Consider the following 27,031-nt stretch of genomic DNA (forward strand, 5'->3'; position numbering starts at 1 on the left):
GGTAGATTAGGCTTAGAAAAAGCAATTGGCCCAAGGTCAGTTTATGACTCAATTTGGATTTGAACCCTATAGTCTCCCTAGTCCTAATCTTATACTCAAACCATTACACCACAACGGCTTTGAATCCTTAGCACATTCTAGAACGTTCTGGATTCAAGAGCTCTGGGAAATTTCTTTTCAGGGCACCTTATGTCTATACTATAGAGTGAGATGGTTTGGGGGGAAACTGTATTTCACAAGTTCCCTTGTGTCTATGATGCTGACATTGCAGTGTTCAAGGAGCCAGGGAGAGACGAATAGATGACTTTGAAGGAAGACTCTAGTCACGGGACTCCAGTGAGAGATCCCTGCCATTGCTGTCATCACTGTTGCTAGGCCAGGTAAGTGGCAACAGAAAGGGACAGTGAGGCAAAGTACAGGGGCTTGTGGGAGGGGGAAGAAGTGAGAACATTCATCCAGCACTATTTATGACATGTTATAAGTAACAGTTAAACTATAGGCAGGATAAATTTGTAAGAAAATATGTTTTGGGTCAATGACCTTAATATTTCCTTCAGTGTAAGGTTTGAACACCTTAGCATTGTAAAGTGGTTGGTAACATTCTCTCTAGATTCTTCCTAAATGTCAGTACTTTTAGTTTAAATTCTAAGACAGAGATTAGTGAAGTGAGTCCCAGGACTAGTAATTTGAAAGCAAACCATATAATAACTCTTATCTTTCCATAGAAGCATGCAACCTAGCATTTTATTGGTGGTCCTCCCATCCATCCAACTGGATCAGAATTAATTACAGATTGTCCATCAATAGTTCAGCACAGATGTACAATGGAACCCTATGAACACTTCCATGGTATCAGCAGTTTTTGTTCTAGATTCATTGTTAAAACAGACCGTGATGTTCTAGTTTTATAACAGACGCACAGTTTCCTTTGCTAAAACAAAACAGAAAGTATCAGATTCAGCAGATATTCCTTGATGGTACTGGAATAGAGTCACAATTCTTCAGCAAAAGAACATCAAAGAAAGAAAAAAGATTCCAGTGTAAAAGTGCTGAATTGGAATGATGGTATTTATTCGGACTTAAGAGGGATCAACTTCTTTAAAAATAAATAAATCCAAATATATTTGTTAAATTAGTATGGAAAAGCTAGGAAGGCTGTATTATTATCATTATGGTTGCTGTGATGGTCCACTATTCCTATCTTTTAGGAACATTTTAGTTGCCCTTGAAGATACTTGAAAGTTTTAATTAGTTCAGTATTCAGCTAGTTTGGCAAGGGGCCTTTCTACACCTAAGGGTTATCCCAGGAAAATAGAGGGATCATCCCTGCCTGCTCCCGGGATCCCCCGTGTGTCATTTGGATGTACAGGGATGATCCCGGGGGAAAAGGCAGGTGTGGAATCAGCCTAGGTGGGGCCATATTACACCAATTCTCTAAGAATTACATTGGCTGTCAATTTATTTAAATCCCAACAAGTTGGTTCCCTGTGAACATAGTTCAATGAGAAAAATCAACATTAACAAAAGGTTTAACTTAACTAAAAGTGTACAGAGGCTTTTAAATGTTATTTGTAAAATTTAACAGCAGGAGAGTTCTTTTCTGAGCAATAACTAAACTGGCTTACCTTTAACTGTAGGTGTCTCTTAATCACTTCATGATTTGTTTACTGGTCATATATTACTAGCATATCATTGTACTTTAGCCTGCACCTGTGTTTATAAGGTGTACAGACTTTTTTGTGTTCATATTTCATTTTGCTCTAATTTGCAATTAATTATGTTTGTTTAATTATACTTGACATTTTTGATATTAAAAATAAAACTTTATAGTACATTGTTATAGAAGATAGCCTAATTCTTTAGAAAATACTTTATGGATATAAATAAACTCCCAACTTTAATTTATAGTGGAAACTGTTGTTATTAGTGGAATCCACGTGTCAAGATCTTTCCAATGAAGTATGTTTCATAAGAATTGGTCAATGAGAAGGCAGCCAAAAAGGAATGACCAGTTACCTCCCAACTTTGAATATATATATATATATATATATATATATATATATATATGATTCGAAGTGCTGGGCCTTACACCTTTAAAGTCCTAAAGGTTTCAGGGGATAAATCCCTAAAGGATCATCATATCATCTGGTCTGTGTATCTTCAGATGAGGTACTTCTCAGAGTACCATATGTTAGTGGAACAGGTTATGTCTATACAAACTAGAGCACCTTTTCTGTGGAGACAACCAAATTTGGAATATCTTTTCTAAGGAAGTTCAACTGGTGCAAACATTACGAACTTTTTGATGCCAAATCAAGACATGCTTATTTACCCAGGCATTTAATATTGGTTTTATTACCTCTGTCTGCAGTTTCATTGTTTCTATCGCCTCACCATTTTATGCTACATGAAGGATATGTTGTTTTTATTATATTCTAATTTTATTATTGTACACTGCCCTGAGACATCTTAGCATGAAGGACATTCTCAAAAATTTAAGAACAAATAAATACATAAGCACGCTTTGCACAGAAATACAATATTTTTTTGGCTCCACTGTTTACAATCTCCCTATCCCAATACTGTTACGTGTGTTTTATGTTTGTCTCTTTGAGAATTAAATTTACCAAATGAGGATAACATTTCATGGCCTGGATGAAGTGGGCTATAGTCTACAAAAGCTTATATCACAACAAACATGTTAGCCTTTAAGATGCCACAAATCTTTGTTGTGTTTGCTATAACAGACTGGAAGTAGCTGAAGTGGTTATTGGAAACAGACGATAATTGTTGGCTTTGGTTATCTTTGTTTAAAACTCTCCTAAACTAAACTAGTTCAGCTTTCTAAACACAGACATTTTATGGCCAATTACACTGAAATGTTTCTATCAGATTTTCATATTTAATTTGAAATCAGTTCTGAGCTGGAAAGACTTGCCTCAATAATCACAAAAATAAATTTCCTATGTCCCAAGCAAAGGCACAAGGCCAGCTTTCATTAGCTCGGGAAAACTGCCTTTGTACTTGTGCATTCTTTGTAGGACTAGAGGCACAGCTTGCAATTTCTGCAGATCCTCTCTCCATCATTAGCCATGATGGCAAACAGAGAGGGCTAAGAAGCTTACAGAAGACTACTTCTGAATGACACACAGATAAGGAATTAACAGTAAGACTAATTAGAGATGTAAGGTGGATTCAGAGTAGCAGTTTTCTTGCAGCAAAAGTTAGCGTGAACGGACTGGACATTGGGGGAATCAACCGGAATAAAACTGTGTAGATTAATGAATGATGGATGAATTGGCAGGGTTTTTTTGGAACAAGTAGCATCCATAGGTTAGTGACCCACAATGGAAAGAGTTTTGTTCTAAAGGAAAGAAGATAGGTTCCCCTTTTACAATGACTATGAGGTGACACATCTTTGCTGTCTAATGAAGTGTTATACTATAAATAATCAGCCCTTCTCAGAGTTCTAAACAGTGCACATACAGCCAGTTTGCAGATATGTGTAATGTTCTCCTGGGCCATAAAGCAGGGATGAATGGGTTTCTTAGTTACTACATGGTCTAATTGGCTACTATAGAAATAGCGAAAGAGAGAAGAAAGATTATCTACAAAAGAAGGAAATACTCATAAGAAGGAGTTGTTTGAGAAAAGTCGCTAGAGGAACGGTTTTGAGGTCTTTGCACAATGACGGATGACGAAGAACTGAGGTAAGGGCGGGAACCCCAGGGACATGCACAGTAGCGTGGGGGAGGGGTTCCCGCCAAAAACGTTTCCCTAAGCTATAGAAGGTTCCGGTTCAGGTCTCCGCGCAGGTGCAGAGCCCATATGTGTGATGCATAGCTACCATGATGAAGAACTTAATCCTTACTTAGGCATTCCCCATCTCCACATATTGGTTATAGCTCAACTAGCCTAAAATATTTATTTAATATTTTTCAGTTAAAATTCCTAAAACGCACACTTAAAATATAGTCAGAATAAAACAATGCGTAGAAACAGTTAATTGTAAAACAAAACAAAGCAACATCTTGTTCCCTTTTGCAATCTTGATAACAGTCCTGCAATGATTCTATTGCAGAAAGTACCCTCGGCATCAGTTATTAGAACAATGATCATAAGGGTCACCAATTATATAAAATCAGGGATGCTTTAGGGTGGATTCCTGCATTGAGCAGGGGGTTGGACTCGATGGCCTTGTAGGCCCCTGCCATCTCTGCTCTTCTATGATTCTATGATTCTAATGCAATTTTGGAACTCTAGAAGTTAGTCACTTGACTGGGTATTATTTAGGGTAAACATATGTAAATGAGGGCAGCACTCCTGTATCTTTAACAGTTGTATAGAAAAGGAAATTTCAGTAAGTGTCATTTGTATGCATACAGCACCTGGTGAAATTCCCTCTTCATCACAACAGTTAAAGGCAGGAGCCATGCCCTCTTTTGGACACGCTAGGCAGGGCTCCTGCAGCTTTTAACTGTTGTGATGAAGAGGAGATTTCACCAGGTGCTGCATGCATACGAATGACACCTGCTGAAATTCCCTTTTCTATGCAACTGTGAAAGATACAGGAGCCCTGTCCTCCTTTCCATATGATCACTCTAGTATTATTGCAGTTGTGGTCAGGCATCAAACCCCCTTCCTAGTGTTTCCACGAATAATGATAAAGCAGTCCTAATATCCCATTGACAACTTTTCTTATCAGTTCTTCACTTTACACATGATTGGAACAGGTTTGTTTCTTTGCTATCTTTTAGTATTTATGGGGACTGTCATCATCATCAGAAGATACTCTGTTCTTATTATCCTCCTGCATTATTCACTAACTGTAGCTATTTATTTTTGCTGCACATGGATAAACATACTTAAAATGTACTTACTCGCATTGGGAAAACCAATTTCTGGAAGAGAATACCTACTGACTGACCCAAGAGTCTGATTCAAAAAGAAAAGAGGGGGAAGAAAAGAGCATCTCCAGGGGCAGGAGCAGGTGGGAGTAAAGAGCAGCTCCTGTGGCAATTCCGTATCCTCTTAGCATTTTCTTGTAACTATACTGTTTTATAGATGAAACTGCCACAGCAAAATGACAAATACAACACATAAAAGAACAAAAAGGGGCAATAAATCACAACTGACACTTGCAGCCTATTAAAATGCATTCAGCTGGTGTTGCAGAAAGGAGAGCATTTTCCATTCACTTTACATTCTGCTCTGCAGAATAGGGAGAAACAGAATCTTTGAACTATCAGTGTAACAAATGCTGGAGCTTTAATCGAAGCAGATATACTGGCAATAAGGCTGGTGACAAAGGCAGGCTGCGCAACTGATGGGGGCTGTCAGTCCGAAGACTTTATCTAACTTGGCTGAGATATCACACCTGAGAGCAGCTACCCTTTGCGACAGATTGCCACCATGTTCGCTAAGAGTATCTGCATCCAATCTTTAAAGCGTGACCCACAGATGAGCCATGGATGCCCAGCGTATGAACACAGAGTCCCTAAGGAAAGATGACTCTCTCATTCAGACTTTTTACATGTTTGTTTTGGGAAACATAGGCACACCAGAGCCAAACGTGGTAGAACATAAGGTAAAGAGATGGTCTGAGGTGCAAGCATCCAGAAAAAATTGAGTCCTTGGTTTCAGATACAAGCAACGATTGCAGGGGTAATGGTAGAAAAACAGGCATGAATGGAAAACAGGCACTGAAAATTATATATGAAATGAGAACACATGAAATAAAGTTAAAAACAGGGGAAGAATTCAGAGCAGAATTTGTTCATTCCCCAAACCATTTTGGGCAGCCTTTCCCCAGATGTCTTGGATAACAATGGAAAAAATGACAAAACAAATGGGCAAATTCTATAGATGTCAATAGTGCTAAAATACTTTTGGCTTAACTGGGCAGTGGATGAAGTTGCCTAAATAAAAAGTACGTTATTAACACATGAGAAAAGTCCAGTCAAATACTGTGCACTGATATATGAGTTGGTAGTTTCAGATCCTCAGTCACAGGTAAAGAAAGAAGTTAGTGCAAAAACATATTTGGATTTTGAATTTATTTTCAGGGCTATTATATAAGCATTTGTTAATTCTGCTAGTTTCAGCTAACCATTCTGTTCTTTAGCTGACAAAGCTGGACGGCTGCCTCAGCAACAAATCATGTGGTACTAATTTAGATCATGTTTCACTAAAGGTGCTTAGCAGCTACTGCCTGCTACCTCTTCAAGCAGAAAATTCACTTTAATATACAAGAGGGAAAGAGTATTGCAGAAAGGGAAAGTAGTCTTGCATGCCACTTACAGACATGGGAATGTGGAGCACATATGCTCAGCAGATGCACTGTGGGAATTTCTACCTCATACTGGAGTTTCTCCTCATCAACAGGCCATCTATATACAAAAAAGGATGGTGTACTTGTAGGATATCAAATATACCTAGACATTATGTTTGATATGGAACAAGAATGTAATCTATGAAAACAGCATTTTATTTCCTTAAAGCAGCCTTCCCCAATCTGGCGCCCACCAGATGTGGCCAATAGTACAACCCAGCTACACTGACTGAAGGAAGGGCTACCAGTGAGGTTCCTTGAGCAAACATGTCTTTAAATTATTTGCAAGCCAGTGCTCTTGCCTAAAGAAACCTGCCAAGATAGATTCACAGTGCCAGGGTCATTATACCCAACCCTGTTGCATTTTCTGGTAAGGCATGCATGTGGAGGCACCAGACAGATTGGAGTCAGTTAGTAACCTGAAATAAGCTTATACTTCAACTACCTACAAAAAGGTAACCCGACTACTTCCCTCCCCTCCTATTTTTTAAACAACAACAACAACCAGAAAACCTTCCCTTCCCTGTTATTTTAATATTTTCTTGATGCCCCCAAATCACACTGACAATCCATTCTATACCTTCACATAAAAAACTTTTAGACTCTTTGTTGGTTGCAGAGCCAACGGTTTTATTGCTATAATTTATACATGGATTAACTGTTTTATACACCGTTTGCATCAAGTACAATTTTGGAAATAAACTACTTTTGACCGAACTGCACATCCATAAAGCCTCAGAGAAATTTTTGCTCACCTCATTAGTCTACAAACATAACAAGAAATATCACAACAACGAATATCCATATCTGCTAGTGATATGATATCTACAAGAAGTGACTTCTTGGATTTCATTTATCAATTTGGCCATTATTTGCAGCAATTGTACAGGAACTTGATAGTGTGTAACTAGCACTGAATGTTCCAGAACTGGCAACTGATTATGAAAATCATCCCTCAAGAAATCACTAAAGGAAAACAGCCCCCACACCCTTCTCCAGAGGGATAAACACACACATGCATGTGCACAAGTTATCTGAAAACTCTGGATATCTGAGACAGTTTGCAGGGTTTCCATGGATAACTGACACCATGTGGTGGAAAACTCCATTGAAATAAGGGAGTAAGTTCTTCACATTCCTATGAAGAATTTAAAACTTTTTTTCTTGCCAGAGAATGCATTTGCTTCTGAACCCCAAGTACTTTTGTGAATGCCTTGTTTAAAACAATGATTACACATTAACATTGGGCTGATCTACACCAAGCAGATATTCCACTATGAAAGTGGTATGAAAGCAGTATATAAAATGCAGAAGCCATACTACTGCTTTATAGTGGTATTGAAGTGCACTGACAACTGTTGGGGCCCATTGACACATGCCATATACCACTTTCATACCAGTTTCATAGTGTCATATCCTGCATGGTGTAGTTGTGTCATGGGCCCCACCAGTTGTCAGTGCACTTCATTATTTATTTATTTATTAGATTTTTATACCGCCCAATAGCCGAAGCTCTCTGGGCGGTACCACTATAAAGCAGTAGTGTAGATCCTGCAGTGCACGTCAATATCACTATAAAGCAGTAGTGTGGCTCCTGCCTTTTATATACTGCTTTCATACCACTTTCATAGTGGAATATCCTGCTTGGTGTAGATGAGCTCATTAATGAAGTGCGTTTTTAAGGGGAGAGGTGTTGGTTAAATTCCTAACATGGCAAACTTAAATATCCCAGATGTAATAGTCATCTTCCAAAAATATATTGCATTAAGATTAAAATATGTAACTTGGTAACTTCCACTCTGTATCTGGGAGAAAAGGACAACAAGAAATCAGGTGGAAACAGTCTCTGCCCAATTTTATGTTATTTCCTCCTTCCCCCTCAGCACCCCACACAATAGTCCACCCTACTCAACAGGGTCCCTCCAACCCCCAAGGTAGCATTTTTAGTCAGCTCTGGAGGCTTGCAGGAAGAGGAAAGTGTGGTTAAGTTAGGTTCCACAGCCCCCTTTTCTGGGTGGATTTCTTGATACAACCCTATGTGTAAATGTTAAGGTCCTGAAGAATATGTTAGATGGGGAAAGTTAGGACAGGCAAAACTATTTATGACATAAGACTTAAATGGGATCAACCCAATGCAGTGAAACATGCAGTGGAATAATTTTGCACTCATGAATATAGGTGCTCTAACTCTTCCGTATCCAGCAAATTGCTTAACAGATGTAAGAGCCAACCCACAATAATTCTACAAAGTGGCAGTCCAACTACAAGCAAAGTATGATGACAATGTAAAGGAAAACAAGCCCCAAAAAAGAGCAAGATGGAAATGGATAAGATGACTTGTCTGTACTTGAGTGTCTGACCTGTTAGTTGGTCGTCGCCTGCAGCAGGGGCGATGCGAATGTATGGCGTTGTAAGCTGAGTCACGATTATCGCAGCTAAGGCAAAGGAAGATTTCCAGGTCAGCATGCATGAGGGGAGAAAAAGCCAGACTGAAGCTAAGCTAGCAAGAAACAGTTTGTTCAGATTTTATTGCTTCAATTCCTTACAAATTGAAAGAAAGAAAGAAAGAAAGAAAGAAATGTTAGGAGTGAATCATACCAATAAATTCCTCCATGTAATTTTATACATGATTGGGTAACACATCCATTTGAATAAAGGCTGATATGAACTGGATCGCACACGGGTGAGCTGGGAAAAACCCAAAACTACAGGAGGCTGCTGGCTAACCATGTGCACAGTGCAGTCCTCACTAAGCTTTTGCCACCCAGTTATTCATTCATATACTAAACTACATGGAGAAATTTAGCAATCGGAACAAACCCTCAGTTACTATGTGATCCTTACTTAGAGCTTTGTTTGACATCTTATTCCAATAAATAGTTTTTTTAAAAAAAGATTTTCATAAATTATGCAAAATTTCAAATGTATAACTGCATTGGCTCCACTGGGTTGGAGCAGCATAAATTCAGCATTTCCTAAGCAATGATCCTCCAAACATGAGTGGAAATACACTTGCTTCCACTCATGCACACGGCTTATCCAAGTCTTATGTATCCCACAAACTGATTTCTGAAAAATTAATCAACGTCATTTTTATATTATAAAATATCACAACACATTTCCTGCTCTTTAATTTAAAAATAATCCTGACATGTTATTAGTTGAATCCTGTATTACAAACCCTTCCCCCATACACACAAAATGAAGGGTCTCTTTCTGGGTTATCTAAGAGCCAAACTAGCTGTGACAGCAGAGAGTCAATAATACATCTCCATCCTCTTTATTACAAAACAAAACAAAAAAACCTTTTGCAAACAGAAGCTCAGGATAGAGGGGCCAAATTGGGGCCACAGCCCTGAGAGTAGGGGAGGTTGAACCCTTTCTCTTGCAATATTTTTTCAATGGAAATGTCACACATATGTACATAAACAGAGAGAATGACTATTTGCCCCATTAGGAAAAAAACACAGTACATGTGTTTACCCTATTGGGACCTGTAGCAGCTTTCGGGGGCTACTTTCAGGGAAACAGCTTGGAGGGAAAGCTAAATACCCCTCACCACACATTGTAGTCCCAATCTTTATCACAGCCCTCGCACTAGTATTTGCAAAAGTTTAGAGAAATGAAGTTTATTGGTCTCCATCACTATATCAAATTTGGCTTTAACATGCTACAGTTTAAAATAGGGGTGAGCAAGTTGGGGCCCTACCGATGTTTTGGCCTACAACTCCCATCATTCCTCACCATTGACTGGCTGATGGGAGTTGTCGGCCAAACTATCTGGAGAGCCACAAGTTGCCCACTCCTGGTTTAAAGGCAGGATGAGTCCTGTAAATCAGTATATGAAAAGCTGATCTTGTGGAAAATTACTCATATAATAATCAGTAAACTTGGGAAGCTTAAGTAGTTAAGAAAAGGGGAAAAGCAGAATAGCTTACTTCGTTGAGTCTATTCAGAGATGACCTAAATGATTTAATTCACAAAGGCTTGATAATATTTCACCTAAATGCTGCCAGAATGGAATTATATAAACACTGGTTTCATCTTGGTATCAGAGTGTGGGATTAAACAACCATGGCGAAATTTATCTTCTCAATTAGTTTACCTAACAAATTAACAAAACCGGATGGCTTTTATGCAAACGATGTCCTTTTATTGAGCATAATGGAAAGGAATCTGATGTCTTACACTTTAATGCCTTATAAAACAATTGGAATTTTGCCTGGGAAGGAATAGGTATGACTTTTCATAATTTTAATTTATGATTACTCGTAATTTCTACTTAAGAAAAAAAAAGTTAAAATTAAGGTTAAACAAATTCATGGTTTGGTTTAAGGGTCACATATGTGCAACACCTATTTTATGTATTTTCAGTTATAGAAGTGACTCACATGAATCCCTGCGGGAAGCATTTTTAAATTTGAAACTCAAATTGAATTTGCTTATGGGTACTCCCACAGAAAACAGGTGCCACTTCCTCCTTAAATTTCATTTCAGAGTGATTTATGTTCAGAGTGATTAATGTTTATGGCACGAGATCATAATAAGCACGGTCCCTTTTATGAATACAAGAAAGGGTGAGCAGTGCCTTGCGTGACTAGGCACACAGTGTGACAGGCGTTTACTGTTTACATTTATGATGCATTTCTTCTCCCCACATCACCAGCAGTTCCATAAATAATTGTCACTTAACTATTGGACATGTAATACACATCATGTATGGGGGGGGGGGAATAAAGCAACTTTTAAAAGGTCAGATCCAGCATGCCACATCTGGGAAATGGGGTAAAAAAAAACTCCACTGGAAATCTTAGAAAAAGATCCTATGGAAACTTCTAAATTTACATACAACTGCCTCAGTGCAGTTAGATATGTGGCAATGAGTGAGGAAGGGAAATTATCTGCCATCTGCAGACAATTAAGCTCAAAACTGCTGCTGCATAATATGCTGAAATATCTCTATGCAACTCCAGGGTAAAAACTTTTTATGCTTGGATTTTCAAGAATATGTTATTTACTGAACTGCATTTTATCGATTCAGGATGATATATACGATGATAATGACAGAGAGTAAAGAATGCATCGGTCTTGTTATGAAGTTTGGCTAAACAGCCAGGTCTTCTGTTCTTTAATCCTCTGGTTTCCAAATTACATAAATTAACGGCGCAGTCCTATGCATGCTTAGTGTCACTGAGTTCAGTCACTTACTTCCCAGTTAATATATTTAGGACTGCAACCTAAATTATATATAATCACATTATACATCCCAAAAGCCAAATAGAGACCTAGAGCCACTCTGAGTATAACTGTGAGCTATATGTCTATAGTTATATCCAATATATGGTGATACAATGTATCCTTGATTGCATTTCATTGCTTTATACTTAAATCAAGATCAAATATAATTTTTATGATAAAACGTACAGAATAGGAAAGCAGTATAAAATCTATAGCTTAATATCAGAATGTTGCCCCCTTTTTTCATTGGGCATGCCTTACAGCGTCTGAAATGTAGTTCTGAGAAGAGTTTAGTTTTTGCTGTGGCAGGCCATTGTATGTGTGGGGAGGCGAGAGATCCAAATTGCCTATTTTATGAAATGAGTAACCAGTAGTGAGTGGCACTGTAAGGGATAAATAACTTTGATAACAAAAAAATAATAAACAAAAAATAGTTAAGAGACTACTTTAAATTTAAGATGGCTAATTTGATCTGGAATGGTGGAATGGTCTGCATTAGGATTTTTGGGAGATCTACCAGAAGATCCCCGATTCATGTCTTAGAAGACACCATACTTATATTCCAGATCCTGCTATGAAATTTTGATTCTATCCTACTTAAAGTTATGGCATTATAACACCGCTAACTAAGAGGTATTAAAGAGGCCTTCCCCGCTTACAGGAACAGACACACCCTTTTCACCTTCTCGAACTTGCTTTTGAGACCTCAAGAAGTTCTTTCTGCAGTGGCGTCAAGGAATAGGAACCCAGAGTCCCACTCCCAGATCATAAGAGTATCTACAACTTTGGGAGGGGGACTTCAAAAAATCCAATAGTCCCAGGGGCACTCAAGGATCATAAGATTGCTCTGATGGACACTCTAGTCAAGACTAGAGTTGGCATGATATTTTCAATCCGGCTCTTTTTAAACATTCATGGGGGGGGGGGGGGGAAGAAAAGAAATCCCTCCCCTCTAATATTGGGGAGTGGTAGGAGAAATTTTGATGAAGTTTCCAGGGCTGGAAGAGAGTTTGTTATTGTTGTTTCCATGGGAATCTGACACAGAGGAACTCAACGGGAGACTATGGCAGAGAGCCAGAGAGTCATCTTAGTATAAAAGCAAAGTAAGTCCACCCCCTCATTTTGTAGACATTTTCCCCAACCCTCCAAAAGCAATTGACACCCCCCTCCACAGACACACACACTTTTGCAGGGGAAAACACAAATAGTCCCATGAAAAGGGGGAATTTTGGCCCACTACTACTCTAAAGCAGCAAGACTTTCCTTCCGAAAAGCATTTCACTCATTTTCTACGGGGTTCACAAATGCATGGAACCAGCAACATGGCTGGAAAATCAGTCTATCCAGTACCTATTCCTCTCAGAAATAAGACACATGAAAACTACTGTTAGGCAGACTTGATCAAATATTGCTCGGCAAACCGAGCTGTTAATCATCATCACTATCTGAAAGCAGGATGATGTTTTTCTTAGCCCAGTTCCAATCTGTGGACTCTTAACACTCCTGATGACATCACTGAGTCCACGAGTATTCCCTAACCCAAGCTAACCACCCTGCTTTCTGTTGCCCCCTTTCCAACATACCTGGAAATAATTTTGGGAAGGTATTGCTACAGACCTCCTAGAGATTTGAATGCTGCAACAGTAGCACCTGAAGCACTAGGGACCCTGAGAAATTTTCCCAGGCTGCCCAGTTCCTTAGTATAGAGCTCAATTGTCCTGGACACTATGGGGCATGTCTACACCAGGGGAGGGAGCGGGGAGGATCTCGCGATATGCTGATCGCGAGATCCTCCCCTGGGTTCACACGCAGCATGCGATGTCCAGGGAGTAAGCAGGACATCACGCCCACCATTTTTATTTATTTATTTACAAAGCCAGGAGCTGGAGCGCACTTGCGCTGCAGTGAAAGAGTAAGGTAAAAAAGAAGAAGCCCCACCCCCATTCCCCACCCACCCCCAATGGCCCTGCACTCCCCCCATCCCGGCTCCTTCCCTCTGCTGACCCCCGCTTCTCGCAGGGAGGAAGGAAGAAGCTGAGATGACTGCCCACACCACCCGAGGTCCTCAGGATCATCCCGGGACACCGGGGAAAAACGGAACAAAAGGGCCTGCCAATATCCTGGGGAAATGGAGGGATCATCCCTCCCTGCTCCTGGGATCTCCTGTGCGTCATGTGGATGCACAAAGATGATCCCAGGACATGCCCTATATGTCTGAGTGTTCCTTGCACCTGGGATGCTGCTGAGTATACTCACAGTATTTTAGTGGTCAGATTGTGCAAGTTAGAATTTACAATAAAGGTTTACAGATGTGCACTGCTTCAGGTATACATCATACAGACATGAAATTTCTGGTCACAAAGGTCTCTATCATTCATAAAAGAGTTTCTTTGCTTTTTGATAGTCTGTTTACTTCATAGTCCTGCTCTCTTGTGTGACTGACTACCTCAGCCGGCAAGTATGATGTCAGACAATCGTGGGGCACAAGTACTGAAATTACTGGCTCGAAGAGAAATTATTTACACATTAAAATACACAGTTTCTAATTGTTGACTCACTTTAATTATCATCACTGCCACTGTGCTGTTTTACATTATAAACATCTCTCTGAACTTTGAGTCAGTCGCTAACCAGAAAGCAAAGAAAACTGATATCAGAGTTCGTGAGCAGAAACCTTAATTGGTAAATTGTCTCTTGATTCTGTGGCTTTAGGGTGCAATCTTATGCATACTTAAATGAAAAAAAAAGTCTTACAATTCTCAACATAACCCAGCCAGTAATGATGGCTGAGCAATGCTAGGAGTTGTAGGACTTTTTTCTGCCTAAACATGCATAGGATTGCACAGTTCCTTATTTTTATCAAATTTATCTTGTGTGGTAATTATATATCCTTCTATCTACAACTGGTAAATGCCCACATTTAGACATGAATTAGGGATGTTTTCATATCACAATCTGCTGAGGATCATCACTTAATCCCTACCAGAGTTACCAAATATGGAAGGCTTGGTTCAATACCTCATATAATATATTATAGATATACCTTAGGTTTTTATCCTTTATTTATGCTATTTTATTGATATTATTATTAATTATTATTATTATTAATAATAATAATAATTTATAAAGCACCATCAATGTTCATGGCACTGTACAGAATAAAACAAAACAAGACAATCTGCCATATGGCTTACAATCTAAAATCACAGTAACAGACAGGGGAAGGAGAGGAAATATTTAAAATATTTTTAGATTGTCTTAAAGAATAAAACACTCTCAAGGTGGCATACAAGATAAAAAACAATACAAACATATACAGATGGACAACAACTATACAGTAAAATATTATAAAGCACTGGATTACACCAATAAAACCACAGCCCACAAATTATGGGAAGGCCATCAAAAACAAATGGGTCTTCAGAGCCCTCCTGAAGACTTGCAAGTGAGGGGCCTGATGAATTACTGATGGAAGCTGATTCCAGAAGTGCTGAAAGGCCAGAAATGGGCATTTCCACTTGTTTTGGGTTTTCCTAAAGGACGTGCTAAATCCCGGTTGTGCAAGAGGTAGATAGACACCGCTTGAAGAAGAGAATCAGTAGTGGACTCCACTTGTGGAGCAGTTGGCCTGGATATTGCACTCAGACACAGTATACCTATTTTAATATTATTGACGGTTACCTAAAAGGTAGATCCTACCATATCCCACCTGTCTGAGCAACGGACTCGCAGACCAGCTGCTGTTTTGAAACTTGGTAACACTTGTCATCTGCCTTACAAAACCTGGCCATGAATCCCCGTTTACTTATCTAGAAACCGCCACTTGTTTCTTTGAGTTCTGGTTCCAGAGACATTAATTTAGGTTTTAGCTCTTCCTAGCTTACATCTTTATTTTTAGTGCTTCTGACCAAAGCAGGACCTTGACACTCTTTCAAGATTTTGTCTCTCTCTGTCCCCTTGCTGATAGAATTAATGGCAAGGTTTTGCTTTAAATTCACCAACTTTAATCAATGACTCTCCCTGTCTCTTTTTTTAAAGGGTAGAACGACTCTGCCTTATCTAAAGTGATATGGTACATAAGTACAGTATATATATATATATATATATACATACATACATACATATATATAATCTAGGCTTTTAGCAGTTAGGTAAATCAATATTTCTCATACATTATTTCATAAAGGCGATGTTTTTTTTTTTTAAAAAAAAATCATTTGCAGAAGATTCCCTAGAAAGTTTTGAACGTTTTTCATCCTAACATGCAGCTTGGAGCACTCTTGTTTCCAGTCTCTCACAAGGTGTCTCTCTGAGAATACTACAAACTTTTCAGAGATTCTACAAAGTACTCAAAAATATGCGTTCACAACATAAAATGAGCTGGCATATGTTTTAAATAAAAGCTGAATCTCTTTCTTCCCCTTCCCCTAAGACACTACTTTTGATGTCATCTGTTGCTATGGTAGCTACTTCATTGCAGAATATGCCCTCTTTTTTCTAAGCAAAAGGAGCAAAAAAAAAAAAAGGGGGGGGCAGCTAATCAAATAGCGAAACAAATGGCAGGATAACTTTTAAGGATTAAGAGTGTGATGGGTCTCTAATGGCATCTGAGAGGCGGTAGGAAAGTGAAGACTTGCCTCCAACTTCTGTTGTCCAAAGTACGAGTGCAGAGGGGTGAACAAAGAGGCATGCCAGGGATGGGGCTTTGCCCACATTACTAAGCATCCTGAGCTCCTTCAGCTGAAGGACGCACCCTGCACGTGGCTCCAAAGTTAAATGCTCAAGGGGGATACCATCCACCCATCTCCAAACCGAAGGAAGCCAGTGGGGTCAGGCTGAGCAAAAAACCCCACTGTGCTCCCACTTCAAACTGACACTTGACATGCCCATGCCCGAGCAAGGCCCCCAATGGATCTCTCAGAACCCCCCACCCACCCACCCACAAACCACCACCCAATCACAGAGCACAAGCACACCATAAAAACAAAGTTCAAGGAGCCCACAAACCAGACAAAAGGGTGTGAGCTACAGAGATATGCTCCTCCGTTTCTTGGCAGTGGGACATTTGTTCCCACAGAGTTCAGCTGTCCCTTGTGTTGCTATCGGTAGAGGACATTTTGCCGCTGCCTTACAGGCACCCTCTGACACACCTATGAAACACTTGAGCAGACAAAAACAGCAAACACCTATCAGCACCCAGAAAAAAAAAGCCATCCAGACACAAAAGTGAGTCTGCAGCTGGGAAGAGGGAAAGCAAACATCATGCTGAGGATGCAAGGCCCCAGACACACCCACCCAGAGTGGGGAGATACACTCACCAGAGTACAATGCATGCACAGCGTACCCGGAGGAACATCTCCTTGGAAGTAGGACCCGTTGCGGTTGATGACCCTGAATCCAAATGAAATGTGAATGCCAAAGCCGAGTGGGAGATTCCCAAACGCTCTCCCCAAGGCCAAGAAGGGAGAGTGGCAGCACAATTCAATTATAAGTAAGGCCAACTAAGTTCAGTGCAGTTCACTCTCAGGTAAGTGGGGTACAGGATAACAGCCAGAACCAAAGCAGTCAGGCACGTAGCCCTGGGGGGTGTCCATCCCAAGTATCGCTGCAGTGATGCTGAACACCCTCCTTGAGCCAAACATGCAACGCTACGCCTGAGTAAAGCTCCTCCCAATGGGCACAAGTAATGCGAGTGAAGCAGAACAAGAACATCTGTGCAGCAGGGTGGCCCACCGAACAACCCCACCAGCAAACAGAGGAATGAAGTGCCAATGGGGGAAACATGGGCAAATCCCACACAGGAGTATTCGGAAGCCCCACCAACCCTGTAGTTCAATAACGGCTCTGACCAAAGATGCCGCACTGTAACACATCCCAAGTGGTGGGAAGCTGTGTGAATGCAGTCACTGGGAGCAGCAGGCTGGCCGAAATGGGAGGGGGATGCTGACTGGGCCTTAATTTTTCCGCAGAAAATTTTCTGTTTCATAAGTTCATCAGTAAAAATGATTGGCTGCCAATTGCAAATACAAGATTAGGCAAGCTTGGCAGTTTCAAAGTTGTAATTAATGTGTGTATTTTCCCCCAGGTGATTAACCCTAGCAAGCATATGAGAGAATAGATATATGTCACTGAAATACATATACATCTCAGCGTGAAATGGAACTACTAAGTAGTGACAGCGAAACTGAAGGTTTCTCAACAACCTTCGTAGAAGAGAGTTGAGCTCCGTTGAAATAGCTGAGTGGTAGTAAAAATAAACACCACACCCACTTCTTGGGGTTGCTACAATTAATTAATACAGCCTTCCCCAACCTGGCTGACTGAAGGATGCTGTAATCCAATACACCTGGAGGGCACCAGGCTGGGGAAGACTGAATTAGTGTATTTCAAAAACTAAATTAAACCACTCTAGTGATTTTCTGATGCAAACTGAACATTTTCTGATGCAAACTGATATATTTATTTATTTATGCTGCAAATGACCCTATGCAAATTTGCTGAATTTGCATAGGGTCATTTGCAGCAAAATAAATTAAATAAATAGGAAAATGTTCAGAGAAACATACATCACTGGAGGGAGAAGGCATATGTGTGTATGGGGGGCACTCATCATTACCCAGGAACTGAATTCGTACAGCACAACTCCGGTAGGACCCCAACCTCTCAAAAGAAGTGGTGTTCTGCTGATGGGGACAGCAAGGCTCTCGGGGTTGAAGGAGACAGAGCATGGTAGCCAAAGTCAAGGAAACCAGCCATGCAATTCAAGAAAGGGGCCCAAGAAAGGGGCAGGTCAGGATCTAGTACTTGCCTGACATCTGAGGAAGCCCATCGGACAAGATGGAGGCTGAAACAAGCTTTCCCCATGCTGTAGTGTTTATTAGCCAAAAACACTCTGATTGACAGCCAATGGGAAGAGTCCATCTAGAAAACACCATACACCCACATGTGCAAACAAAAGAGCTGAGTGCTGACATGGGGGACTGTTGGGTGTCCACTGATGATGGCTTCAAGGGTGCCCTGGGTCAGCTTGCAGAGAACAGCCCCATGGAGGTGGGGTACTGGATGAAGGGAATTGTAGCTGCTCTGAGCCCCTTGCTGGAGGATCTCAGGTATGGACCATGGTAGGGGCTGTGCCAGCTTGCCCTCCTGATCGGGATGCTGCTCATGAGGCTCCTTGCTATGGTGGTGTGTGTCGCTGCCGTAGGTGGAGAGCTGTCCATGGGACTCCTCCTTTAACATTCTGCATGGCATGGACCATTGGATATGGTGCCCTCTGCTTCATCTGTGTCCTCCACTCTGCACTTGGTCCCGCAGAAGATATACTTTGCCAGATAGTTCCACCCGTCCCCCTCACCACTATGCCACTGCCAGCAGGGATGTGCAGACTGCTTCTCTGTATAGTGGAGCCCTCTTTGTGCCCCCTCCATGGGATGTTTCCAGCAGAGGACTAAGCCTTGTGCGTGCCCCCAACCACAAGTTCCAGATGTCCTGCTGTTTACTCTATGGCCATTCTTTGTTCTGGGTACTCTGGTGGGGCAGTTTCAGCATGTCTAGCTCCAGCTGTGACCACCTGTGCTACAGCTGGGCCACTTGTATCCTTTTCTACAATAAAGTCTAGTTGCACCGGACTATAGGGGATGCGGTGCTCTTGTCCTGGTCTCATGTGAAAGTCTTTACAGGAGCAGACCCCTTTCCCGTTTGACAGCAAGCACATGTGTATGTTTGTCTGTCTGTGCATGTGTTTGTGACTGCCCACTCACCAGGAGCTGTGGGGTTTGGTTCAGGTCATGATTGGTTACGGTGTGTGTGTGTGTGTGTTGTTTTCACAAACTATTTACAAGGCTTGTTTTATGCATGGAACCTATGGTGACCAAATGAAAAGGAGGGCAAGGCTCCTGCATCTTTCACAGTTGTGATGAAGAGGGAATTTCACCAGGTGCTGCAGGCATACAGATGACACCTGCTGAAATTCCCTTTTCTATACAACTGTTAAAGGTGCAGGAGCCCTGCCCTCCTTTTTGTATGGTCACCCTAGCCAATGGCACCTTACTGCATCTCCTTTTAGAGCTCGGTTCCTTCTGCAACAACCGAAGAGCCTGTTGAATGTGTCAATGCTTCCAAGGGCCTTGCTGGGTCGTAAGCCTCCCACATCCAAACTGGGAGTTTAGGATTGCACTGTCAGAACACAGATTGCCAGGTGGTATTAAGAAATCACTCTAGCTATTTATAGTAAATTGGACCAAATTCTTCCTCTTTATTTTATTGCTCATTTTTAAAAAGCAGAAATGAAAGTTAAACAAAATTTCATATGGCCAGGAATAATAAAGATAATTAGTGTCTGTTCAGTACACTTCAGAGGTGAATGTAGCCCATTATATTAAACAACCACCAACATGTCGGCCACATGATGTTTATTATATCATCGTTTAGAACCCTCCAAATTAAATAATCATCTATGTTATTCTTTAAAAAAATGAAGAACAATATAATCATGCCAACAGGAGCATATTATAGAATACAAGATTAAATGGAACAAGGAGTGCTTGTGTCAGCAAAGCAGTTTGAGAAATGCTGATGGGGATTTAGGGAAATTACTCTGGCTGCCATCCAGATCATTGGGTTGATAGTTCTAACTGCTAAGCGGCACTTTTTTTAACTTCCCTTCCCCCACCCACCCCCAAGACCAGTCCCTTAACAGTAACTGACAAGCCAGTTTTAGAATTTGGGGAGTTACAAAAATGGCTTGCAACTCAGTACCAGCAACTGCTATCAGAAAAGTTCAGTAAGCCCTACTGTACCTGTGCAAGTCTTTTGTCTAAAGAGGTTGTTAGGACTGTAGTCTCCTTGAAGACCATTTAAAATTATTTTTAAAAATTAAAATTATAAAGAGGAAAAGAAAATTGTAGCTGCATAGATTTGAATAGGTCAATTTCAATACATGCATATGTATATAGGTGTGTGTGTGTGTGTGTGTGTGTTTGTGTGAGAGAGGGGGGCATGTCTAGACGAAGTGATATCCCACAGGATGCACAGGGGATCCCGGGGGCAGGGAGGGATGATCCCTCCCTTGCCCCAGGATAGCCGGGACGGCTTTAATCCCGGCTTTTCCTGTGGTCTTGAGATCGTCCTGAGACCACAGGACATGTGGGCAGCTGTCCCGATTTCTTCCTGGCTCCTCGCAAATAATCGTGAGGAGCCGGGAAGCATGCACAGGGCATGGAGCTCTTCAAGCACTCCATGCCCATTGGGGAGAGTGAGCGGGGTCGGGCCCTTTTTTTTTTTACTTCGTTTTTCGCTATAGCGCTCGTGCGCTCCAGCTCCTGTGTGTGTTTTTAAATGGCGGGCGCGACGTCCTCCATCCTCCCCGGATGTCACATGCCAAGTGTAGATTGAGTGGGAGGATCTCACAATCATCATATCACGAGGTCCCTCCACCCCCCTGGTCTAGCCATGCCCAGAGAGAGAGAGAATGACAATACAGCTTTACAAGAAGTATACATAACCTTCAACAAAGGCATTCCAAATATCCATCTAAGTGTTTATTCACAAGTGACGTCTATATATCACCTGTTCAAAGGTTGAAAGCATTGTTGCATCCTCAATCCCCTGCATTATAGGAGGGGGGCATTTATCCTTCCAATGTTGTAATATCACTCTTTTAACCGTCAAAAGGTTGCAGAGACTCCTTGATGACTTAAGCCCTATGCCTTCCACATGAGTAGGGCTTCAGTGAGGATGGGAAATGTGTGAGCATGCATGTCTTGCCCAAAGGGTCCTCATACCCACAGATATGTCACAGATCTTCATGCATTCAACATGCAGATCTGAAAAGGGGTTTGTAAGCACCGTCTGGTGAACATTTTCGCAAAGCTCCCATGATTTGGGGGGATTCTACACGTCGTACTGAGGGCGCGTCCATGCTCTCCCAGTGCGATCCCAAAGCGATCGTGTAACTTGCCTGGAGAAAAGACGAGGAAGAGGCGTCCTTGCTGCCGCCGTCGCCACCCACCTACCTCCTCGCCGGCCGGCTCGGAGAACTCGGCGGAAAAAGGCGGGGTGGAGAGCGGAAGAAGCTCTCCACTCCGCCTTCTTCCGCCGAGCTCTCTGACCTGGCCGGCGAGGAAGTAGGTGGGTGGTGGCGGCGGCGGCAAGGATGCCTCTTCCTCGTCTCTTCTCCAGGCAAGTTACACGATCGCTTTGGGGTCGCACTGGGGGCACATGGAAGCACCCTCAGGACGGCGTGTGGAATCCCCCTGGGAATCCTGTCTTATCAGGGTTCTCAATTGTGGGAGCTTTGTAAGTGTAAATTAAAGCCTGCATAGGGTTTTAATTTACAAAAAAAGTTTCAATTTAAATTTTGTAATGAGGGGGGGAATCAACTTCCTGCCAAAGATTCTCAGCTTCTTTTAAGAAACTAATTGGTATGTCACTTATGCCAAAGAACTTTTTCCTAAGTGATATACAGTGAATTGGAACAAACAAATCTTGTTTCACAATTGAACAAAAAATCAGGGAAGGCAGATTTTCATAACTGTTACTGAAGATGATCAGGCTTGGGCATTGCTGAAACCCGAGATGAAAGGAATTTCCAAAATTAAGAACAGCCAAGAATGCTTCCCTGTTGTACATAACTTTATTATTCATATTGGGCATTCAAGTAATGCAAGCTGATCACTCAGAGTGCGATGAAACACAGAGAAGGGGGAGGTTTTTTAAGTCCATAGGGCCCAAGGCCACAGTGTTTCAAAAGTCTTATAGAACCATACATTTGTGTTGTTGTTTTTAATTCCCCTTGAATCGTACTTGGAAGACTTACAAGAAGCCACTGCAGAAGTGGTGCATCTCATTCAGGTGAGCAGAAGGACTAACAGGCTTTGCATGAAAATTCTGAACTAATGCTTTATAATAGCTCAAAAGTTGTACCATAAATCCACAAATGGTGGTAATCAGATCACCAAGAATCTTATACTCCAACTACTGGCTGCCCTTATCAGAGAGGAAATTTAAGCAAAGCTCTTCCAGACCTAGAATGAGCAACAAAGATGACAAATGTTACCCATTGCTTACTATTATTACTGTGGCTCCTGGACAACTAGTTAATATCTAGATATCCAGAAGCCACAATAAGTACACAGATCATTAATGTGAAAACTCAAATTATTAAAACTTGAACAAAACAATTTAAATATGGTAACTTTAGAAGCAGAAAGTGGTCTTTTACCATTTGAGTGTGTACAAGCTGAGAGTGGACGTGCTACTATTGATCTTCTATAGCCTAGTGCATCCCTCCCTATGTAACAGTATTTCCATTGTTACACGCCTCTGTAACAATGGAAATAGTCTGGTATAAAGGTCAACAGATTTAAGGCTGAGAGGAAAGACGCAACTGAAGCATACCTTTTGTGGCCACTCTGACGCAGTCAATTTTTGTTTCCTGTGTCAGATAAAGAAAGAAAAGGTCATTTACTGGTTTGAATCTACAGCAAGAAAAAATGCATTTGCTTCTCTTTAAGCTGCCGCTAGGATCTAAGAAAAGCATAAACTTTACTTGTTTATTCTCATGCTTAAAGTCTCATGCGCAAGTTCAATTCATTTCCCTGATATAGATAACTAAAGGAAAATGCACTTGGACATGTAACATCAATACTTCACTTTACGTTAACCTAGAAGATGAATGAGATGTTATTAGACATGATACGTGTACTTCTCCCCCCCCCCCTTTGACAACACATTGACCTTGGGATATTTTCTTTTCTTTACAGTCAGCTACATCGTTCTGAGCAGCATGCTAGACAACGTAAGAAAGCAAAAATCAATGCTATTTCACATTTTTGCACTGTCAGTGCACTGTAAAAGAGGGGCCATTACGGTATTTGGCAGAAAACATTTCCCTGCTGTCAAGGGAGACAGCCAAAGCTTATCAAAAGTTGAAGGGCTTCTGGGTAGGTCTGCCCAGAAAATGGAAAACAGTCCTAGAATCAGCTGGATAAAATGTGATCTGCAAAGGAAGGACCTTTTACATACTTTCCACTTTGGCTCTGTCAACGTATTTCTCTTTATACTGGTTGAGAGAGAGAAAACAATAGGCATATGTCTAAATCAGGGCAATCAAGAGGCAAAATAGGTGTTCAAGCTGATGTAAACTAATGTAAAACAGTTGAACAAGCCAAGCAGACAGATAGTATAAAAGCAAAAATCATTTGATGGGAGCAGTGAGATTGAAAATAAGACAGAATGACAGTAATTTTAAGGAATGTTTGCTTAGGCTCTTCTTCACCGATGGAAATATGTAACTCCTGCCTCCTCTTTCCTCTAATAACAACTGGCCACTATATAACCACGCAAAGAAAAAAAAAGTAATTTATTTTTCCACTGTCTTCTTTGCACCAAAATCAGACAACACACACAGATGTTGCTTCCACACATGGTTATTGTTTTAAACCCTAGTCCTAGGACTTACCCCATTGGCTCTGCTGGCCGCTTGAAAATAAATACTATAGCTTTTATGAGGGAGAAGAGGAGTATTCCAGAAGCCACTGTAGGTTTTGTTGTCACCAATAGTAAAAGGCTGAGCAGCTTGAATACTGTTGGCTGGAAACTCTGCTGCAAAATAATACTGAGAGTTCAAAAGTGAAGCGTTCTGGAAGTGAATTGGCACTGGATAGCACTTTAGGATTTCAGTTGTTTTCTTTGTTCTGCGGGGTCGCTCCTCCTCCACGACTATTTGGTAGACACTAAACAAATGGGAAAGAAAGAATACCAGATGTTCAAAGAAATAGATGACAGGGAACTTCACATGTTCTGCTCATGAAGGCATTTGAATGACTGAAATCATTAATGATCAAAGAAAAAGTACCCTCCTTTCTCTCTGCAAACAGATTTCTGCAATCACGAGAGAGTATTGAAGATCTGAATTAATATCCATATTTGTTAGCTGTTCACATATTGACAAAGAAGTTTATTTTGACACAACTTAAAACTGCTCCAATGCGCCAATGTTACGAACAAATTTTGTGGATGTTGTGGTGGTAATAGCTATGGCTGACAAAGATTATGATACTATTAACTCAAAAGTAGCTCACTGGAGAGAATACATCACTTAAGAAAAAGCACTTTCAGAACAGTAGACTCTTGCTGCACATCCTGAATTACAAATATGCGAGACGTAATTAATTTGCCTTGTCTGCACACAGTGACTTTCCCACCTCATTTTCACATGAGAAACTGTTGCATTAGAGAGAGATTCCCTGATTTCTGTTTTGTGTAACCCCTTCCCCCCTTCATATGTTTTAATGTGATTTTAGATTGTAAGCCTCTTGGCAGGGTATTGCTGTTTTATTTGTATATTCTGTACAGCACCAAGTACATTGTTGGTGCTATATAAATTATTATTATTATTAATAATAATAATAATAATAATCATCATTCATGCACATGAAAAACTTCTAAGTTATCATATCAAAGGGCTTCCTGTAGAACTAACAGACACTCTGATATGGTAACATTGGTCTGAGCTAAGTGATCCAATTGCTGTAAGGATCAGCATCTTCTTGGAGAGTTCTCCATTGAAATGTGTACAAGTCAAACAGGTTAGAGCATGACACACTGGCAGACAGAGCAGGAATACACTTTTGCAAGTGGGGATGTTTTCAAATTTAAGATTGCTTGTGGAGAGAAGAGGATTGTGTATGTGTGTGTGTATTATTATTTTTCATTAGTTATTATTTACTTAAAGGTATTTCTATACTGCTTTTCTGAAACCAACCAAGGCCATGTACCATTTTTAAAATAAAACAGTAATCAGATAAAAACATATTAAAACAATAAAGGTATTTTTTTAAAAAAAACAACAACATGCTAGCAATTTAGAAAACCAAGTTGAAAAGATAGATCTTGACCCCTTCTTGAACGCAGAGAGAGTGAGGACTAGTTGCAGCTCCAGAACATTCCAGAGTGTAGGAGCCACAAAGGAGAAAGCCCTTTCCTGCTTGTCCAACAAGTGGGCCTTTGCAAGCAAGGGTGTCTTCCAAAGGGCCTCTCCTGCTGATCTGAATAACTGAGCAGGTTCATACACCCAGGAGACACAAGGGGACATGCATTCACATGCAGATAAGCAAAGCTCTCTGTTAGCAAGGATCAGCCACTCCTATGACTTCTGTGGCCAAAACACTCCTGAGTACTTTGGCCTTGCACAATCACAGTCTGGAAAGATGGTGCAAAACAAATGGCCCCTGCACACCCACACAGCTCCAATGCATCTCCTTACAGACGAAAGGCAATCACTGCTCCTCAAAGCTCCTACCAGGACCATGTGCCACAGTGGCAGATCAATGCTTGTTACTCTCTCTTGGTCTTCTCTCCCACAGTGTGTCCTGTCCAACTTGGTTCAAGGCATCCAGAGGTTCTAAAACTAGCAAGGCATGGGAAGGCAAGGACTTGGCAAGTGAGGTGAGGTGAGGTGAGGTGAGGTCAAGTCAAGTGAGATCAAGTCAAATGAAGTCCAGTGAAGTCAAGGTAATTCCAATCTAGGGTGCTGAATAGCCAGTCGAACTAGACCAGGCAGTCTCTTCCAAGACTTTGGCCAGCTCCAAGTTAGCTGAGACTCAAGCAAGAGCTGTTTATTCAGCAACAGGCAGAGGCTTTCTGAAGGATTATAAAGGCCAGCAGCTCAACACCTGCAGGGGGGGATCCGCACGTCGTCCCCAGGGCGCTTCTAAGCGACCCCAGTGCGGCCCCAAAGCGCTAATGTAACTTACCTGGAGAAGAGCCGAGGAAGAGACGTCCTTCCCGCCGCCGCCACCCAACTCCCTCCTCGCCGGCCGGCATGGAGGGAGTTGGGTGGCGGCGGGGGGCGGCGGGAAGGACGTGTGGATCCCCCCCTGCAGTTAGTTCTACTCCCTCAGAGAAGCAGTTTGTCTTTAAAAGGGCCACTGACTCCTACAGTGTCAGGATGGTGAAGGCATAATGGGGAGTGTCCTCTGCATCTGAGGAGTCCGGTAGAGGCACATGCTCTGGTCTGGAAGGCCCTCGCCTAGCGGGGGTTCAATTAATGGAAGGAGTCTCCTCTGCCACCGAGTCCTCTTTGGAGCCAAAGGATGGATCAAGGCTGGGGAACATGACAGTGAAAAGGACAACAGGACCTTTGCCATACCCAGTTCTGTGCAGACCATAAGGGAGTCTCACCACATGACAAGCAACAGTGACCAGAGCACTTCCAACTATTCCTTTATGGGTTTACACATCCCATAGACGCTCCTATACTCCATTCTGTATTTCTGCAGGGACATATTTTCCTTCTCAACTTGTGTGCTGGAATTGATTGTCGTGTTAATCTTTGTCTGTTATACTTCTCAGCTATTCCCCAGAATAAAATAGTTTTACTCTGGCATACTTGCAGCTACTCTCCACTTTACAATATAGAGTAAGCCACAGTGCCGACCTCCAACAATTTTCATGCCACTC

General features: G+C 41.3%; 1 protein-coding gene across 5 annotated transcripts in view; it reads right to left on the reverse strand.

Moving 5' to 3' along the window:
- The window catches only part of PTPRM (protein tyrosine phosphatase receptor type M), a 527,195-nt gene that overhangs the window by 178,131 nt on the left and 322,033 nt on the right, over window positions 1–27,031 (reverse strand). For 4 of the 5 annotated variants that reach the window (XM_063130575.1, XM_063130573.1, XM_063130577.1 and 1 more), the window contains exons 12-13: window positions 24,030–24,303; window positions 22,967–23,003 (exon numbers count right to left, since the gene is read on the reverse strand). In XM_063130575.1, coding sequence (XP_062986645.1) covers window positions 22,967–23,003; window positions 24,030–24,303 — 311 coding nt within the window. Of the gene's footprint in view, window positions 1–8,691; window positions 8,767–22,966; window positions 23,004–24,029; window positions 24,304–27,031 lie in introns of all 5 variants that reach the window. The other variant, XM_063130578.1, reaches the window with a different exon arrangement.

This window comes from Elgaria multicarinata, chromosome 7, assembly GCF_023053635.1.
Source record: "Elgaria multicarinata webbii isolate HBS135686 ecotype San Diego chromosome 7, rElgMul1.1.pri, whole genome shotgun sequence".
Lineage (NCBI taxonomy): Eukaryota > Metazoa > Chordata > Lepidosauria > Squamata > Anguidae > Elgaria > Elgaria multicarinata.